Genomic DNA, 13514 nt, shown 5'->3' with positions numbered 1-13514 from the left:
CTACCTTGCTTCGCTTTCCAGCGGGAAAAACAACTTGGCTGCGCTGGTGACTGGAAGTCCTGAAAAATGTATGATGCTTATCTTTTCTAGACGTGCTCCAGTGCACCAACAGCGTTTATGTCCATTTTATTTTTATATATAAATATATATGTCATTTCATTGCTTCTTCTACTCCACTCTCTCTCTCATTCCCATTGGCGTGCGTTCCCTTCTGTAGTTCTGTTTTTATTGGTGGATCATGGTAGCAGCAAATTACTGAGCAAATGGTCATTCACTTCAATTACCTCCCATCGGCCGTCATCAACCGTGACATGCTATTAATGTCCGCTGAGGGGGGGCGCCCCAAGGTACCGCTGCGCTGGATCAGCCCATGGTCGGCTCTGTCTCTTCCCTCTATTAATATTCCAAACACGAGGAAAACTGTTCCTCGCTGTGGAGTACTTATGGTGTTCCATTTTGCTTTTTGAGATTATGATGTTTAAATCACTGAACGTTAGACCGGCGGAAATTACAGATAATGGGAATCAGACTATCGCAGCCTTGAGACCTGAAAACAAGCCAGGAGGGGATGGAGGATGAATAATTTATTATATTGTCCACATGACCAATGTTTCTCTTTCTCGCATTATCATTAGTCATGGAAACTGATGCCGCTTATTATTCTTTTCTTTTTTTCTCTGTTACCTGCATCATAGTGCTTTGATATTTGTATATTGTTTTACTTCCATAGACAGGAATCACAAACTCATCACGTTTGTTTGTTTCCTGCCTCTCTCTCCCCTCTCCATCCATCCCTCTCTCTGCCTCTGTCCTGCTCTCTCCCTCACTCCCTTCCTCCCCCTCCATCCCTCTCTCACTCTTTCTCTCAATCTCCCACAATTAAACTTACTCCCTCTCGCTCTCGCTCCAGTTCAGACAGTGAGTCTGGCTCCCAGCTGCCCTGTGACCAGCTGGTGTCTCCCAAGGCGCTGGCAGCCTGCACCCGTGTGGACTCGTGCTTCGCCCCCTGGTTCGTCCACTCCCTGGGAGTCTCCATGGAACTGGCCCACATGGAGGTGCACCTCTGCCACCACCTGGAGCAGCTGGGCACAGGTAAAGGAGCCCCGGATCTCTTCCCAGTAGAATTACATTAAACAACTCTCCCCTCACCCCCAACCTCCAAGCCAAATGTACCTCCTTGTTCCATGCTGAATCTATCCCATTCAAAACAAATCCCTAACAGAAAGTCGTACTCGTTTGGAAGCTTAGACGTCGCTAAATACCACCAGGACATCCTGTTGTAAATTAAATGTGTATTATGTTGCTAGATGATGATTAGGAGATCATTATGAGTTCGTACAAACATCTCACAAACATCCCACGTCTCCAGCTCCATGCCGGCGCCTGCGGCCCTTCCTGCCGGACAGGAAGTTGCCCCAGGAGCAGGAGTTCATGGTGGTGGGTGCCAGCGAGCCCCGGCTCTACCTGCGGCAGTGGAACAGCGGTGGCCGCCTCAGCCAGGAGTTCAGCTTCTCCACCCGCCTGGACTGCCGACTGCTCGAGTACCGCAACCTGACCTACCTCCAGATCCTGCAGCCCTTCTCACTCCAGGTACATTTACAGTTACATCTAGGGCATTTAGCAGACGCTTTTATCAAAAGCGACTGACATTCAGTATATTTGTCAGAAGAAAGAGAAAGAATATATCACTGTCTGTACAGTAAGGATGTTCCTAGAACCAAGTGCCAAGCACTAACAATTATAAGGTTAACCCCTTCCCCAGTATACAACAAAGCAGGTAAAGAGTCTCTTGATTGTCAACTTCTGATGTGAAAGGCACTCTTATGAATCGTTATTCCATCGTTTGTTCCTTTGCTTTATGTTTTTCCTCTAAAGCATTTAAGGCTGTGAAGAACAGTGTGTCAGAAAGTAATGTCATCCGATTTTGATCCAGAGTTGGATCCCAATCTTAATGTCTTTCCCCAACTTTTTGTGGGCTCCAGGGCCAGGCCTCGGTCACCCGTTCCCCCCAGAGCAGCGTCCTGGACGGCAGCATGTTTGTGGAGCCCGTGTTGCTCACCGTCAGCCAGTACGGCATCCACACCCTGGACACCGCCCTGCAGAGCTGGCAACAGGTACAGCCGCCTCCGACCCAATGAAACAATAACCCAGAGAGGGTAACTTTGAACATTTCCTCTGGTAAGAACATTAACCCAACTGCCGGCGTCATCGCTAGTGGGGAACATGAGCAAGCGTCATCTGAGGGTTGAAACATCCCCTCTTTAAAACAAATCATAATAATTAAAGAATGGGGAAAACATTTGTTCAATCAGGCTCACAGCACATCTTTGGAAGCTGTTCCTAGGGAGACGCACATTGACAGCCCCAGGAGACGTTCTCTAGACCAGCTGCTAACATCGTGGCGCACCCAGCGCTGCTCAGGTTCTGGTTCTCACCACCGCTGCTGGTAGCCAGGATGTTGGTGTGTGAGGTGTTGCCCGTAAAAACACGGTAAAACTAGAGTTGTGACACCTGCCAAGGCCTCGTCTGGCCTCATTCTACCAACCGCTAGATGCGCACACTCATGCACACACACACACACACACACAGCACGCACAGGTACGTAGACACACACACATGAAGTACACATGAAACACGCGCACTCCTAACCACATACATGCACAGTCACACACTCGCGCAAAGTCACACACAACGCGCTCCATGTCTTGCTTTCCCCCATGACGGCTCCTTTCAGCTCGGCTGTGATGCTGCTGACTCTTATATTAGCCCCTGGAGAACAAAGGCACTTAACCTTGCTTCCAACTACCACACAGACATGTGTATCTCAACACACACAACCACAGTCCCATAAGGACACACAAAGCGTGCTGGATGAGAATAAGAAATCACTGTGTGTGTGTGTGTGTGTGTGTGTGTGTGTGTGTGTGTGTGTGTGTGTGTGTGTGTGTGTGTGGTGTGTGTGTGTGTGTGTGTGTGTGTGTGTGTGCGCCGTAAGCTTCTTCCCCGGTGGGAAATGAAGTGAGATGAGGTGCCTTGGAAGACCAGGGAGTCACTGATGGCAAAATGATTGTATTGGCCGAACACTTAATACGATTGTTTTCCTTTTTAGTGGCATTGCCGACTCTTCTGAGTCAACGTAACAGAGCGTTTCTGCTGATGGGTTCTGCTTGACCCATCCCCGCATTGCCTCATTCAGCGCACAGAGAAAGTTCCCCCTATTTGGGCTGGGTAAATGGACCATAAAGAGGACATGGGAGTGGGTTGATGGTGGTGGTGCTGCAGTGAAAGGGCTGAGTATTCAACTTGGGTGTTTTGGACCACTGTGGCGGCGGTATCCATGGCGGTCAGTACCCAGAATGCCGAGCATGACTTTTCGTGCCGTGGCGTTGAGTCTCTCTCTTGATGCTGATGGAGTGATCACTTAGTCGCTTTGGTCTTCGCCGTCGCCTTTCACCAATGACGCATCTCTCGCTGCCCTTTTCTGTCTACTCATCGTGGACAAGACACAGGCACACACACACACACACACACACACACACACACACACACACACACACACACACACACACACACACACACACACACACACACACACACACACACACACACACACACACTCACACACACACACACACACACACACACACACTGCAGACAGTTTGCAGATGCAGATATTCTCCACTGACACACATGGAAACTGCTCTGGTACAATCACCAGCACAACCTTGTTTCCCCCGCTTGGCAATACATTTATTGCCTTGTGCTTGATGTTGAGAAAAAACAGAAAGCAGCGTATAAAGTGAGTGTGCCCGTTGGATCGCCGTGAGTTGGCCCAAACAGCAGCTGCAGCAGCAACCGCCTTGTTACTGGTGAGGAACGTCCTAACCACCTCCAGCCTCCACCACTCTGCAGAACAAGAGGGGGCACACATACTATAATTATAAGTGGAATGAGCCGCATGTGGCTACAATAGCTCCATCCTAACGGGGTGGAGGGAGAGGTCAAGTAAAGAAATTCAACAAAAAAAAAAGTGGATACGTAAGCAGAGGCTCTGTAATTTCCCATTTGGCCCGCTTCAGAGGAAGTTGAGCACGGTGCCCATGGAACATTCCGGTATTCTGCACCCCACCCCACCCCAATCTTCTGTGCAGGGCTTAAGTCAACTTTATATAAAAAATAAGGGTGGGGGCTGGGGGGGAGGGATTTGAAAGGGTGCGACTGCAACGAAGGATTGTAAAGGTTACGATTAAACGCAGACCTTCCCCGGAAGGTGGGGTGTTTCACCATCATGGAGGGAAGCTCATCTGTAAAGTATCATACTGAAGGAGACCATAATATACACACACACACTCATACAAGCACACACACACACACACACACACGTACTAAAACACACAGAAACGTACACATGGCAGAGATCGTCGGGGTAAGACACCAGGCCTAGGAGGATCTTGACTGAAAAAAAAGAAGGTTAATCGGGGCAGTTGGAAACACAAACACGCTCCGTTCCTCTCTCGCAGGACAAGAATGTGTCCTCAAGGTTCTAATTGTTGCCGTGATTTTCGTGTTTCCTGGTGTCAAGGCGAGCGGGGCAGGGCCGGTTGTGATGTGGTGCACGCAGGGAAGCAGTGAACCGCGGTGAACCGCACTGGGCTCTCTGGGTAAAAGTGAGGAGAAGACCTTTCTCAACCACTACACGTTTCCAGTCCTCCCACCGACACCGCTATCCCGGTCATACCACACAACCCACAACCAGGAGGGTCTGGAAGGGTGCCAGGGTCGGTCACTAAGATGGATACTGAGAGAAGCGGTTGTGTTGGGTGGGACGAGGGGGCGCTAACATTAGTGTTGGTCACAGATATCTGCCCGTCAGTTCATGTTGGAGCAGAGCATCAACAACTCTATGGTGGTCCGCACAGTTTCACATGTATCTGACATCTATGGTGGGATACATCTGCTGTCTCGTCCCCAACAATTTCTTATCTTAAATATAAGTATCACTCCTGATGCCAATTTGAACCCAGGTTCGTTATAAAATGACTTGTTCCAATTCAGCATCAGAGTTTCAGTTCTGCCACCCACACACACTGGTGTTTTTCTTTCTCCCCAAATTATACCCAGATGAAGAAACTGCACAACCTATCACACAGGGTTATAGAAGGAATAAATGGCATATGGAACATGGAATAATGTCATAATAATTTGATTGAATAATTTCATACCTGGGGAAAGAAAATGTTGGGAAAAAAACCCTAATCTGTTCCTTAACCCTCCTTGCAACTCCAGCCCCGGAAAGCAGCCCCAACCTCAACCCCAACATCCCTCCCCCCCCCCCCGACCCCCCTAACCCCAGGTCCCAAGCGCCCCCCCCCCCCCCGTAACCAACTCTGGGTCCCCCTCAACCCTCAGTGTCAGTCTCACCCCCCACCCCTACCCCCCAACCCAGCCCCCAGGGATGTGGCTTTAGAGGAAAGCCACACGAAAGCCCAGTAGTATTTACACACACCACTTTCTCACAGAACGCTCGGAGGCCCTGGTAAGTGCACCCGAGACAACAGGAATTCCTTCCACCGTTTCACTCTTTTTTACAGCGTTTGAACCATACACCCCCCTCTTTTTCGGCACGCCGGAAAAGGGACGGCAAATACGGGGATCATGTTGCCGCCGGTGGCAGATGTCGGCGTGGCTAACGGCCCTGTTGGCGGGAAATGGATATAGGTGTTTGGGACCTGATTATTGCTTCACAATATCCGTTTTACGGGTTCCTCGGTCGACTCGTTTGTAAGTCAGGGGACATGGGGTCCTGTTTCATGCCCGTCTCTCCCTGGCACTGGGGGGGGGTAGATATTAGCAATGTGAATCCAAGACATCTTAGTGTACCTTGTCATTTCTTCCAGGCCCCTCTGATCTTTGAAAAACCTCAGCGAAAGAAACCGTGGTAATGTAATCGGGGTAGATTACGGGAAAACAGATACTTTGATTCCAGCAAGGGGGGCTCTGTGTCTCTCACGGGCTGTCATCTTGTGCTTTTTAACAAGGAGTTTGCGTCGGCTATCTGTATATCTTCTGTCTGTAAAACCTAGCGCTCAAAGCAGCCCAGAGAGAGAGAGAGCCCGGGAGTGATTATGATTACTGCGAGGAAGCCGTTGTGAAGTCCGGATCACGTTGCCCTAATGAATCTGCGTCGGCAGACGATACCATCAAAGAGAGACAGAGCTTAGCGATGGCATCTCAAGATGGCGGCAGGAAGTTTGTAAATCGCAGTGTCACATTGGGAAGGGGATGGGGGGGCATAAATACAGAGCCCAGATAGTGTTCCACTATAAAACCGGCGGATGGATTTGAAAGCAGTCGCAGCTGTCCCACCACAGAATCTCCCACAGCATCTCCCTCTCTCTTTCTCAATCTCTCCCCGGCTCTCTCGCTATGCCTATCTTCATCTCTCATTCTTGGGCTCTGTCGCGCTCTCGTTCTCTCTCTCTCACTCTCTCTCTCCCCCCTCTCTCCTCTCTCTCTCTCTCTCTCTCTCTCTCTCTCTCTCTCTCTCTCTCCCCCCCCTCTCTCTCTCTCTCTCTCTCTCTCTCTCTCTCTCTCTCTCTCTCTCTCTCTCTCTCTCTCTCTCTCTCTCTCTCCCCTCTCTCTGTCTCTGTCTGGCTGTCTCTGTCTCTCTTTCTCTCGCTCTCTGTCTCTGTCTCTGTCTCTCTCTCTCGCTATCATTTAAAGCCCCCTTTTTTTATGGTGTAAACTTTCCCATCCGTTTCCACTAGCATCCACAAGCCCAGACGTGGCTACGTGCCTGGTAGACCGACCCGAAGCTTTTACTGCCAGTCTCCCTTAACCGTCAGCCTCTCACCTCCCACCGCCATCTGCAACGTACACAGCGGGACCCTCTTGATACAGACAGCCCGGGATAGCTCCACGGGACAGGCCGATGGAACCGCATTCTTGTGTGTCTCGAAGACATCGAGTATTCGGGGACATCGGGGCTGGTGAGGGCGGGGGGGAGAAGAGAGCCTTAAGAGGAGGCCTTAGTGATATGCACATTCATTATCTCTCTCTCTCTCTCCCTCCCTTACTTTACTCTTCCGATTTCCTCTCTGCTGTTACTGTTTTGGTGCACTCTGTGCTTCGATAGTCCAGTGGGGCTTTGTTCCTCCAAGACTTGAGCGGTCATCTCTTCCCGCTTTTGCATGCAAAGGTTACATATGAGTAGTCACCATCCCTGGTGCACTTCATGACTTCACTGTGTTTCCATAGGGTTATGAGCGCTATCTCCGTGACCCGTGGCTGTAGGTGGGCCAGAGTCCACCATGTTGTGTTTCGTCCTCACAAACCGCAATACATGGATGACTCCCGCGTGCAGGAATGTGGCCTAGGAGCCCAGCCTTTTTTCATGTGTTGTATTCTATCTTAAAAAGCGCTCATGCACGCACACATGCACGCCCACACACACACACACACATACGCCCACACACACACACACACACACACACACACACACACACACACACACACACACACACACACACACACACACACACACACACACACGCCCGCACAAGCCCGAACACACACACACACACTCAGTCACGTACAAACAGGGTTGCTATTTGAAATTAACTTACATCTCCAAGAGGAAACATTTAGTTCAGGGAAGAGATGTTACAATAAAGGGAGTTGCTTTGAAGAAGTCCAGGACGGCTCTAGAGGGAGGCCTTCTGCTGGTTTCGAACTTTTGGATTTGTGTGTGTGTGTGCGTGCTTGCTTGTGTGTGTGTGTGTGTGTGTGTGTGTGTGTGTGTGTGTGTGTGTGTGTGTGTGTGTGTGTGTGTGTGTGTGTGTGTGTGTGTGTGTGTGTGTGTGTGTGTGTGTGTGTGTGTGTGTGTGAGAGACCAAGGGGTCGATTTTGCCCCGTTGCCCAATCGGAGCGGTCAGGGCTGTGATGTGATTCCCTGGCCTGTAGGGGTTGTGCTAGTCCCAGCCATGATGTCACTCACCGTGCCCTCCCCTGGGCTGACAGCCGGGCAGGGAATGGCTTTGGACACCCATTAGGTGCCAGGCCCACACGCTGCCTGAGCCACACAGGCACCATGAACACACACGAGCATGCATGTCACACACTCACTCTCATGGCTTTTTACTGTGTATGTGCGTAACCAACCATCCATCCATCCATCCATCCATCCATCGGTTTACTCAAACTCTTCCTTGTCTTTTTCCTCACCTGCCTTTACCCCTTGCTTTCTCTCTGTCTGTCGGTATCTCTCTCCCTCACTCTATCTCCCTCTCTCTCCCGCTCTCCTTTTCTCTCTCTCGTCCCCTCTCTCTCCCGCTCCCCCACTCTCTCTCTTTCTCTCTCTCTCTCTCTCTCTCTCTCTCTCTCTCTCTCTCTCTCTCTCTTTCTCACCCCGTCACTCTCACTCTCTCTCTCTCTCCCCCCTCTCTCTCTCTCTCTCCTCTCTCTCTCTCTCTCTCTCTCTCTCTCTCTCTCTCTCTCTCTCTCTCTCTCTCTCTCTCTCTCTCTCTCTCTCCCCCTATCAGAATGGCCGGGTGGAGGCGGAGGAGCTGCTCTACAGCCACTACGTGATCTGCAACGACACACACGAGACGCTGCGCTTCGGCCAGGTGGACACGGACGAGAACGTGCTGCTGGCCAGCCTGCACAGCCACCAGTACAGCTGGCGCTCCCACAAGTCCGCGCAGGTACCCCCCCCCCCCGCACGCACCACTCACACACATGTAGGCCCACCACACCCATCACTCACACACAGGGACCCCTCTCGCATCCACCACTCACACACAGGGTCAGCAATCCACCAGGGCTTGGCCCTACTATGCACACACAATCATATTATATTTATCTGTATATTATGTTTTTTATTATTTTATTTATTAAATTGCAGAGATAAACCATAGTTTATTTATGCCAATGACATGTTAACTGTGATTATTGAATCTGTCATTGATCGTAAAGATTTCCATCCACAGTAAACTGTGAAGTACGTTCAGTGCCCAAAAAGAGGCCCTAAAGGCATTCTGTGACAGCCTTTTTATTGTGTGACGTTAACTTGCACAATTTCATAATCAATATTCATTTTTATTTGATATTTATTGCATCTTGCCTCATTGGTGTCTTTTTTTATGAAAATAAGGCTATAGAAAGTAAAGAGGCCCTCATTAAAGGCCACAAATGATGCAAGTGATCCAAGTGAAACATAACGGTGATAAAACATGTGCATGTGCACACTTATTCACACATACCAAGTACTCAGAGCCATGCAGAGCTAGAGAGTGGTACTCACAAGCAACCAAAGGTCAGCTCTTTGAGAACTGGCTTTTATTAGGGATCGAAGGTATACACACACGCACACATACACCCATTCTCCAAAGAATCACACGTTGTGCACGCATAGTTAAACCTGAATCAAATACTGTGCGTACACAAACACGAATATACACAATCATTAGCATCACGCCATTATCTGTGTGCCTCCGTCAGCCCTCTGCTGACAACGTCCTGACAGCATTGTTAAAGAAGATTGATGATACTTAACCCTTTGTGGTTTTGAGGTGGAGTGGAGGGTGGGCTGCTGGTCTGTGGCATGTGTGTGTATATTTGTGTATGTGTGTGTGCGTGCGTCTGTGTGGTGAGCACATGTTTTGGGACCCCCGTGTGTTTCCATGGCGAGTGTGAGAAAGTGCAGCTTGAGAAAAGACATAGCCATAATTGCTCACAGTAAGTCAGTAAGTCAAGTTGAATTAATCATCGATCACGGTTAATCGCTGCTCTTACCTCACTTGTGGCACTCTTACCTCACACATGTGTGTTTATACACAGGCATGTGCGCACACACACACTTACCAAGAAGAAGAGAGCGGTGATCTGGCACACTGAACGAATACCACATCTCATTTTACCAGCGAAAAAATGACCTCTGTGTTTTCAGGAACTTCTTGGAAGAAAAGCGCTCAGAGCGGGCCAGACGTCATCATCGATGAAAAATGCGATTCCAAAATCATTCTGTCATTTGTTATTGTGCCGCGTATCCGCAGAATATAAAATATGTGTTCATGATGATGAACATCATTGTCTGATGCTGGATCAAATGGGACACGGCACCCCCAGAGACGGAGCGCTAAGTGTTTAAACCTCGCTAATGCAGCTCATTAAAATAGAGAGCACTGCCGATGTGTCGACCTCTGAGCTAATTGTAGTGCACATACCTGATTCCATCTGAGGGTTAGGACAATGTTGGAGGCGATAAGACTAGGGCTCCTATTTCTAACAGTAATGCTGCCCTGCCGTCTGTGTGTTTTTAAGGCTTTCAGTTATCTGTGCCTGAGCTGAAGTTTTGCTTAAGTACCAGAGGCCTCGTGGCTTCTAAAACAACCACAGACCTCTTGCTGTCTCTTTGATGGACTTCCTGTTCTCTCTCTCTCTCCCTGTCTATCCCTGCCTCTCTTTCCCCCCCTCTCCTTCCATGTACCTTAATCTCCATCTAAATCCATCTAAAGAAATGTAGACTCCACACACATGCGCCTGATCCTCTCAAGGTTTAGGAAGGGGAATGTTGTGAACTCAAGCCAGGGTCCTAGTGCACACATTTCTTGGCCTCCACGTCGATCTTGGGCCCAACACAGGTCACGTGACCTGCAACCAAGGGGAGGAGATGTTAATGACTCTGTCCGTCTGCTGTTGGTTCTGGTTCTGATGCTTCTTCCTGCCTAAGCCCGGCGGGAAGGCTTGGCTGTTTCGGTCCCTTCTCTTCTCCCTCCTGCCCCCTGGGGGTGTGCTCCAGCCAGCCACCAAATATCATCCCTCCACTCCCTCATATAATGACCCCTGTATCAGTAAACACCTTTGACTCAAGGTCGCTGCTACAATTAGATGCACCCCCCGGAGATCTGTGCTGTTGCAAACATCACATTCCTGTCATGCACTTAAGGGAGCCACCAGAGGCCAGCACCGTAAAAACACAGCATGGGGCCCGGGCGGGGTCCCGGCCCCTCTCAGTTAACACCTCGAGCCATCCGTCCCCCCACGGGCCATCGCCTGGTCCAGGCCTCACTCGATGAGCTTACCAGACCCAGGCCTGTCTCCCTCGTTGGTCGGACCACGCCACGGAGTCTGACCCAGTCCTCCGTGCCTCCTTTTCAACACTCTCTGTCTCTCTCTCTTACTCTCTCTCTCTTACTCTCTCTCTCTCTCTCTCTCACTCTCTCTCACTCTCACTCTCTCTCTCTCTCTCTCTCTGTCTCTGTCTCTGTCTCTCTCTCTCTCTCTGTCTCTGTCTCTGTCTCTGTCTCTCTCTCTCTCTCTCTCTCTCTCTCTCTTTCTCTCTCACACTCTCTATGTGGACGGTGGTGCGTCACAGGCCGCGACCTTGTCCTTCTCCTAAACCCCTCTGGGAAGACCGATGGCCTGGCTAGAATGAACTCACTAAAGCCTAACGCACACGGACGTGACGGAAACGACCCAAAACGAAGTTTTTGATGCTATCCTTCCAAATACACTGGTGTCCTAAACGAACGGTCAAAGGAATACAGCCGCTACTTTGGCTTGGAATGCATTGCTTCTTTTTTGGGTTTGTTCTACAAATATTAACCGTAAATCAGGCTTCATGTCTGGCCTACCAGCTCATAGACTAAGGATTTCTGAGTCCCGAGTTCTGCTCTGCCCTCAGACTTAGCGGATAACAGGTAACTAGTCTCTGTTTTCATGTGCATTAAGCCCCAGCCGATGAACTGTTCAACTCTAACCCACGGAGAATATGAACCCAATAAAGAAGACGTGTGGATACACAACCATACATTAAAACGAGCAATTGTTTGACATCACATAATTGAAACATAATCATAATCTCTGACATAACATTTGACGATCTGATTCGATAGTAGCTTTATGTACCGTAATGATCATTCAGTGGTATGATCATAAGGCTATGAAATACAAATCATTGTGACACTGACCCATAACTTGAGAATGTAGAAATGTGGAAAAATGAATCAATGCTCGTGAGAACCATCGTAGCTGTGGGGGAAACGTTGGACACTGGTATGCGTCCATTCTGACTGTTAGCTCTCCAGTGCAAACTGCGACATCGTTTTGGGTCGCAAACCCCTCACCCTGATGCTGCAACTCTGCCAATTTCCTTTTATTGGAGCCATTAGGTTTGTAAAAGTTATCTTTCCCCAGTCCTCTTTCTCTCTCCTCTGGTCTTACTGAGAATTCACAGAACTCACATCTCAACCTTAATGGACTGTGTGTGTGTGTGTGTGTGTGTGGTGTGTGTGTGTGTGTGTGTGTGTGTGTGTGTGTGTGTGTGTGTGTGTGTGTGTGTGTGTGTGTGTGTGTGTGTGTGTGTGTGTGGATCCTAACGGTCCCAAAGAGGGATATTTTTTAGGACATGCAAGTACACACTTTCATCATAGAGGTCGACATATCTCTGATAGAGTGAACCTGGGAGGATACACAAAGCCAGCAATGTCCAAGCATGCACACACAAAAACACACCCAGACACAGATTGTTAATTTCTGATTTGTTTTTGTCTTTTTGCTTTGAAGGAGGAGTGAGAGGCAGAGGAGTGATATGGATAGGGGTGAGAGGGACAAGACTGAGGGACAGGACTGAGGGATAGAGGAGTTGAGGAAGAGGTAGAGGCATAGGATTGAGAGGCAGAGGAGTGGAAGAAGAGGGGGGTAGGGGGATTGGGGGGTGAAGGAGGGGAAGGCTGAGAGAGAGGAGGGGGAGGAGGTTGGAATGACAGAGAGAGGGATGAAGAAAGGAAGGAAGAGAGAAATGGAGCGATCTCACTTGTGGGAGAATAGTGCAGAAGTGCTCTATAATTGCAGTGAAACATAAACCTCTAATAGGTCCTCTTTAGGCGTCACCCCACATGCACACACACACCTCCTCTCTCTCCCTCTCTCCCTCTCTCTCTCTGTCTCTCTCTCTCTGCCCGACACATTTTGCTGTCAATCATAGTCTTCAGATATATCAACGGGCCAATTGAGGTCAATCGCGTACGAGAACATGCACTCACACTCACGTAGACCGACCCACACACTCACACACACATAGCTCACGTCCACACGTGCAGAGGGGTAGCCTGTTTCCTCAGGCCTGGACTGGCTCAGGCCGCCCACTGCTGTTCCTGTCCTTTAGGTACAGCATGCCATCACACCCGGACCTGAAACATTTACCGGGAAGGTTACCCATACACACACCCACACGCGTGCTCACCTCTATGCATGCATGCACACACACACACACACACACAGAAAAACGCACACACACACACACACATGTACATATACACACACATTGTTAAAATATACAGAAATGCATATTTGATAATGTGGATTCCTTTCTTTCTTACTCTTTCACATGCACCCCCTCACGTGCACACTCTCACACGCATGGCCCGGGTCCCCACCCTAGTGGCTCTCAGTGTTTTGGCGTGTGGTGTGGTGTGGTGTGGATGGTTGAAATATCTGGCTGCTTGATTCAGGAT

General features: G+C 49.5%; 1 protein-coding gene across 5 annotated transcripts in view; it reads left to right on the top strand.

Annotated features, from left to right (window-relative positions):
• Positions 1-13514, top strand: part of vps13b (vacuolar protein sorting 13 homolog B) — a 331160-nt gene that overhangs the window by 268708 nt on the left and 48938 nt on the right. For all 5 annotated transcript variants that reach the window (XM_030370003.1, XM_030370004.1, XM_030370002.1 and 2 more), the window contains exons 43-46: positions 911-1092; positions 1370-1590; positions 1983-2114; positions 8541-8702. In XM_030370003.1, the coding sequence (XP_030225863.1) occupies positions 911-1092; positions 1370-1590; positions 1983-2114; positions 8541-8702 (697 nt within the window). The remainder of the gene's footprint in view (positions 1-910; positions 1093-1369; positions 1591-1982; positions 2115-8540; positions 8703-13514) is intronic.

The sequence above is a fragment of the Gadus morhua genome, chromosome 11, assembly GCF_902167405.1.
Source record: "Gadus morhua chromosome 11, gadMor3.0, whole genome shotgun sequence".
Classification (NCBI taxonomy): Eukaryota; Metazoa; Chordata; class Actinopteri; order Gadiformes; family Gadidae; genus Gadus; species Gadus morhua.
The sequence above is the reverse complement of the archived record's forward strand: the minus strand, read 5'-3'. Positions and strand labels throughout refer to the sequence as shown.